At 32.0% G+C, this 6,691-nt stretch overlaps 1 protein-coding gene across 1 annotated transcript; it reads left to right on the top strand.

Moving 5' to 3' along the window:
- The first annotated feature begins 446 nt into the window (after window positions 1-446).
- LOC115961729 (TMV resistance protein N-like) lies at window positions 447-4,776 on the top strand. The gene is made up of 3 exons (XM_031080655.1): window positions 447-643; window positions 727-735; window positions 4,263-4,776. Exons 1-3 carry the CDS (start codon window positions 447-449, stop codon window positions 4,774-4,776), a joined length of 720 nt encoding a protein of 239 aa, XP_030936515.1.
- Window positions 4,777-6,691: the final 1,915 nt, after the last annotated feature.

Raw genomic sequence — 6,691 nt, 5'->3', positions numbered from 1 at the left:
CGCTGTTTAAAACACTATGCACCACTGCCCAGCGTTATTTTAAGAAGGCTTTTTGAGCTTTTTCAGCCACACCTGCAATTTCCTAAAGTTGTAAACTAAATTCGTCTCATTGCACATCCATTTCCTTCATGGCTTTTATTCCACCATCATCATCATCTTCTTCTTCTTCTTCTTCTTCTTCTTCCTCCCGTGGATATAAATACGATGTCTTTCTTAGTTTTAGAGGTGAGGACCCCCGCACAAAATTTACAGATCATTTATATACTGGTTTGAAATGAAAAGGCATATCTGTTTTTAAGGATAACAAAAAACTCAAGCGGGGAACATTCATTGCCCCAGAGCTTTTGAAAGCAATAGAAAAATCGAGATTTGCTATCGTTATTCTCTCAAAAAACTATGCTTCTTCAAGGTGGCGCTTGATTGAACTAACAAAGATTGTTGAGTGCATGGAAAAGACGCAATTGGTAGTTTTGCCTGTCTTCCACTATATGGATCCTAGTGATGTGCGGAATCAAAGAGGGACTTTTGCAAAAGCCTTTGTAGAGCATGAAGAGCATCTCATGGATTGCATAGGGAATGTTCAAACGTGGAAAGCTGCTTTGACAAAAGTTACTGATCTCGCTGGATGGGATTTAAAGGATAGGTAAGAACTTGGCAAAAATACAAATTACATCCATTAAATTTAGTCATTTGTCATTTTGATTCTTTAAGTTTCATTTTTGTCAGTTTGGTTCTGTAAGTTCATACTTTTGTCACCGTTAGTCTGTCCATAACTCTTGTTAACAAATAAAAAATAAATTTTCAAACCAAAACAAATTAATTTAAAAAAAAATACAAACTAGACCAGATATATTTGGTCAATTGTCATTTTGATAAAAAAAGTTTCATTTTTTTTTTGTCATTTTAGTCATGTAAATTCACATTTATTGTCACCATTAGTCATTCTTAACTTTACAAAATGGAGGAAAGACTAATGTTGACAACAAGTGTGAATTTATAGGACCAAAATGACAAAAATAAAACTTACAAGACTAAAATGATAATTGATCAAATTTAAGGAGCGGGAATTTGCATTTTTGCCAAAGAATTTCTTTGGAATAATACTATTTATTGTCAACTTTTTATTTTATTTTTTTCTTGTTACTTTCTTTACTTGGCCAAATGATCAAAGAGCATTATAAGTTTAACCTTATTCTAATCCTAGTAAGACTAAATTCTTGTCAAGCAAGTATATGCACACATAGGCTTGGGCCTTACAACAGGTTTGACCCTAATGTCTCTAACATTGCCGCCATAATAGATCTAACAATGACTTTCTTTGTCCCATATATATTACAAACTTTGAAATTTATAATCTCAAATTGGATTTTGGTTCAAGAACCTCTGCATGGTTTGGCATGGTAGTCCCTAAATTATTCAATACGTGCAAACAAAGATAGACTAGCAATGGCGACTCCAGAAATTTTGTTCAGGGTGTTCCTTAGGAAGCATAAATTACACAATCTTATTTTTTTTTTAGCCTTTAGGTAATTAGGTTTGATTTAATGTTATTAATTTCATTCCGTTCCAGCCAGAAAATACTGTGCCGGTAAACAAACCGAAACAGTAACCCACCCTATTCCACATCAGAAAAAATTTCAAGTCATTCTAGTCCATTTCAGGTGTTTCGGTAAATACCAGCCGAAATTCAAGATTCGGTCGGCATGAAGTTTGTGCTTAAAAAAAAAAAAAAAAAATTGTTCTTAAAACCAGAACAAATTTGCATTCTGTAAACCAAAAAACCTCAAAAGGGAAAAAAAAAAATGAAAAGAAATGAAATGAACAAAGGTACCTGTACAGCTAAAAAAAAAATCGTATTGAGAAATTTAAAACTCAAAACTTGAGAAGAGGCAATGCTGCACTGGTATTGGTAGAAGACACAAAAGAACAAGGAGGAAAGCAAAACGTAGATGTAAAAGTGTAGATGAAAATGTGATAAAATTTAAAAGTATGAAGTGTAAAAATCGAGAAAACAGAAGACGTGTGTGGTTAAGAATAAACAAGAAAAAATAATTAAAAATGAGAAGTAAGTAATATATTTTTGGTGAGAAAAAATAATACTGTAATAAAAAATAATAAAAGGTTCAAAATTGTGTTGTATTGGGCAGTGTGTTGAGTCGAAGAAATTCAAGCCGCTGCCTAACCTGTAATAGTTTTATTATAATTTTTTTTTTTTCAAATTTTAGTTCAATTTTTTTTTTTTGAGTTTTTCATTTTTGCTTGAAAGACTCCAAAATATATATATATATATATATATATTTTTTTTTATGAACTCAAAACGATAGAAAAATTTATTGAAACGAAATAGAATACAAGTAAAAGACGGGGCATTAAGCTCAGATTTCTTTTTTTCTTTTCTTTTTTTCATTGGAAACGGGGGAATAGTAAACCATTAAAACAAGTGCCCAAGGAAAGGACCAAAACAAAGTGTAGCCTAGAAGCATTACACCTCTGTCTATTGCGAACCGATCAGACCTGTTCTGCCATCATCAGTTGAAAGATTCCAATATATTGTTAAGTTGCTCAAATTATGGACCAAAATTTAATTTTATTGACATAAAAAAATTCAGGGTGTTCCTAAAATTTTTTTTTAAGGTAAATAAATATAAAATTTTAAATTATTATATATAAATTTTTTTTTCCAAGTCAGGGTGATCCTGGGACCACCCTAGCCATAAGGTGGTGTCACCACTGTAGACTAGCCAAAAGTGGGCTCGACATGTTAATTCGACCCAAAATTGAATCCGACTTTTTTTTTTTTTTTCTAGGTCATGTATGGGTCAACCCGTTTGACCCGTTACTAACCATTTTTTTTTTATAACTTTTTTTAAAAAATAAAAATTAGACTAGATAAGTTAGGAAATCACTCCAAATGCTAAACCATGTAAAAGGAACAAGACATCAACCATCTAAAGGTAATGATTACGTTGAATCAAATAACAGTTGCTAAAAACTTTATTTTCTTATTTGACCATGAGGCAACAAGATTTAAAAAAATTGAGCTTATAATATAAATTTTGAGACCATCAAGTAGCTTAAATTGAAATAACATCTCTGCATCATTTGGTGGGATAAAAGGCTCAAAGTATTGTTCTAAACCTCAAAGTTTTGCAACAAAACTCATAATATCCTTGCCAATGTCAGTCTCATCTATGGCAAGTGAACCTACATCTCTTTCACTATCTCCAAGTGGAACAAAGTCTTTATTTGAGAGAGTGAGAGTCAAAGGGATGCACATTAACCGAGAATGCAACTAGAGTTATGGATGCTTATTGTTCTATTTCTTTAAAAGAAAACAATTCTAAAAACATTTTGTTTAATTTATGGACTTTTTTAATGAAATAATTTTTTTTAAAAGAGCAAAATTACGTTGTTTCGGGCTCTTAACGATAAAGAACCCAACTTTTATAGTGATGATGATATCATTAGTTTGAACTTTGAATTTTGTAAACTTAAGAATCTAAGTATTATTTAACTTTTGTTCTTGACTATTTTGCTATTTTTGACATTTAGTAATTTTTTGTTCATTTATTTATTTTTTACATGTGAAAAAATACGGGTTGACCTGGACCTAATCAACCCAACCAGTTTATAACTTCTTTAGAATGACCCATTTTAACCTTAATCCGATTGACCCACTTTGAACCTAACCCAACACAGCCTGTTTGCTAGGTAAAAAAAAATCTTAGTAATCCAAATTCTACAAGTCACTTGAGGAGTTTACATAACTTTGGTTTTTACAATCTACCCATAATGTCTTCATTTGAATGCTTGCCTCCTTTTTATAGTTTACGTTTCTTGCAGAATTGCCTTGATAAGCTGGTAAAAATGTCTAGGGCAAATGGTTAGGCAAAAAGTAGAATTATGCAGATTTTTTTTTTATGAAATAAATTTTGGAAAATAGCAATCCAAGAAACTTACAATAGAGGAATTAATATAATTAGGCACTTTCAACTCATTAAACTCTTATAGTCATAAAGAAACACATGGCTCTCAATTAACGAACATATGATGTGACCAAAAAAAAAAAATTCAAACCTGATCAGTTACAGTGCCATATTATACTAAACAATGCTAAGATTTTGCTTAAGCTGAAAGCATTTTTATTTTTATTTTTATTTATTTTTTTATGTGTGTGGCTATTTTCTTTGCAGACTTGAATAAACAGTTATCGAAGAAATCATTAAAAGAATATTTAGTGAGTTGAATTGTAAATTCTCAAGTGTTTATGAGGACCTTGTTGGAATGGACTCTTGTGTGGAGGAAATGTTGGATTCATACTTGGCTGAAGGGTTGGATGGTGTTCGTTTTGTTGGGATTTGTGGGATGGGTGGAATAGGCAAAACAACTCTTGCGCAAGAAATTTATAAAAGAATTTTTGATAACTATGAAGCTACCAGCTTTATTGCTAATATTAGAGAAGAAACTAAAAATCGAGGTCTAAATTCTTTACAGAAACAACTTCTTTCAAAGATCCTCATGGAAAGTGAAATAAATATATGGAATATTCTTGAGGGAATCAATCTTCTAAGGAATACACTATGTAATAAAAAGGTTTTTATTGTTCTTAATGATGTGGATGAAGATGTACAATTAGGAGCATTAGCAGGGAAGCATGATTGGTTTGGTTCAGGGAGTAGAATCATTGTAACAAGCAGAGATAGTCATTTATTGAAAAGATGTGGGGTGAATGATATATATAGTGCTAAGGGGTTGAGTAATGACGATGCTTTGTAGCTTTTTAGTTGGAGAGCTTTCAATAAACCTTGCCCTGAAGAAAATTATGTGGATTTTTCTAAGGGTTTTGTGAATTATGCTCAAGGCCTTCCTTTAGCTCTTAAAGTTTTAGGTTCTTTGTTGTTTGCTAAAAGAACGGAAGAATGGAAAAGTGCCCTAGATAAACTAAAAGAAGAACCTAATAAATTTTTTTTGGATATACTTCAAATTAGTTTTGATGGACTAACATATACGCAAAAAGAATTGTTTTTAGATATTGCATGTTTTTTCAAAGGAGAGAACAAAGATTGCATGGGAGATGGTCTAGACTACAATCTTGGTGTTCTTATGGAAAAATCTCTCATAACCATTAGTGACCATGGAACATTGTGGATGCATGATTTGCTACAAGAAATGGGTCAAGAAATTATTCGTTGTAAATCCCCTAAAGAGCCTGGTAGACGAAGTAGGTTGTGTTCTTATGAGGATGCCCTTCATGTATTGAAGAATAATACTGTAAGTTGACTAATCTAGATCTAAACTTGAAGGAATAAATATATTATTACGAACACTTCTAAACATTTGCCAATTATTCTAACTTCATTGTCATTGGTTATTAGGGAACTGAGGAAGTTGAAAGCATAATGCTAATTGCACCTATTCAAAAAGTGGAAACCTTGAGTGCAAAAGCCTTCTTAAATATGAAAAAACTAAGATTGTTAAAAATTGGTAATGTGCAGCATTCAAAAGACTTCATTAAAGGTAATGTGCAACCTTCAAAAGACCTCTTTAGAGGTAATGTGCAACTTTTACAAGGCCTCAGTTATCTTTCTAATGAGTTGCGAGTTTTAGACTGGCATGGATATCATTTAAAATCCATGCCAACCAATTTCCAACCAAACAAACTTGTTGAATTGAGAATGTGTTTTAGTGGCATCAAACAACTATGGAATGGAATTATGGTAAGATTTTCACATATACAAATGTGTAATTTATTCCATTTCATATAGGCTTGACTTTATCTAATTATTTATTGTTTTATAACAGATTTTAGATGAATTAAAAGTTATTGACCTAAGTTACTCTCAAAACTTGATTGAGACTCCAAACTTCAGTAGAGCCCCAAATTTGAAGAAGTTGATTCTTCAAGGTTGGACAAGACAATCTAAAATTCATGCATCTCTTGGAAATCTCAAACGGCTTATTCAACTGGATCTTAATGGTTGCAAATGCCTCAAAAGTCTTCCTAACAAGATCAATTTGATGTCTCTAAAAATTCTCACTTTATCTAGGTGCTCAAAAATTGATGAATTGCCAAAGAATTTGGGGAATCTCAAAAGCTTGGAGGAGCTAAATGTGAGTGGAACTGCTATAAAAGCACTACCTTCATCTATCAATCTCTTAAAAAATCTCAAAGTTCTCTTCATGGATGTGAAGGGTTATCACCTAAATCATCGAATAAGCTCATCAGCTTTCAACGAAGAAGTCTAGATCCCATGGTAATGTAGAGCATTCTTTATCAGATTTATTCTCTTTGACTAAATTGGATCTAAGTTTTTGTAATCTTCAGACAATCCCAGATGATATTGGCTATTTGCCGTCTTTATTAGAATTAAATCTAGCAGGAAATAATTTTGTTTGCCTTCCTAAAAGTATGATTCAACTATCAAATCTAGAAATTCTTATGTTGAATTTTTGTACGAGTCTTCGATCATTGCCAAAGCTTCCATTAAAAATTGAGGTTATTGGTGCAATATATTGTACCTCACTGGAAACATTATCAATAAGACCAGAAGACGAATTTGTGCTAGGGCTTGATCTTACCAATTGCGTCAAATTGATTGCGAATCAAGAAAATAGTGATGTGTTGTCTGGAATGCTAAGACGTTATATCATTAATTACCAGGTCTCTCTCTCTCTCTCTCTCTTGCATGTG

This window comes from Quercus lobata, chromosome 9 (assembly GCF_001633185.2).
Source record: "Quercus lobata isolate SW786 chromosome 9, ValleyOak3.0 Primary Assembly, whole genome shotgun sequence".
Classification (NCBI taxonomy): Eukaryota; Viridiplantae; Streptophyta; class Magnoliopsida; order Fagales; family Fagaceae; genus Quercus; species Quercus lobata.
This window is presented reverse-complemented; position numbering and strand designations above follow the sequence as displayed.

Excerpts from the sequence above, each read along its gene's own strand:
- LOC115961729 (XM_031080655.1), top strand. The coding sequence starts at position 447 with ATGGAAAAGACGCAATTGGTAGTTTTGCCTGTCTTCCACTATATGGAT.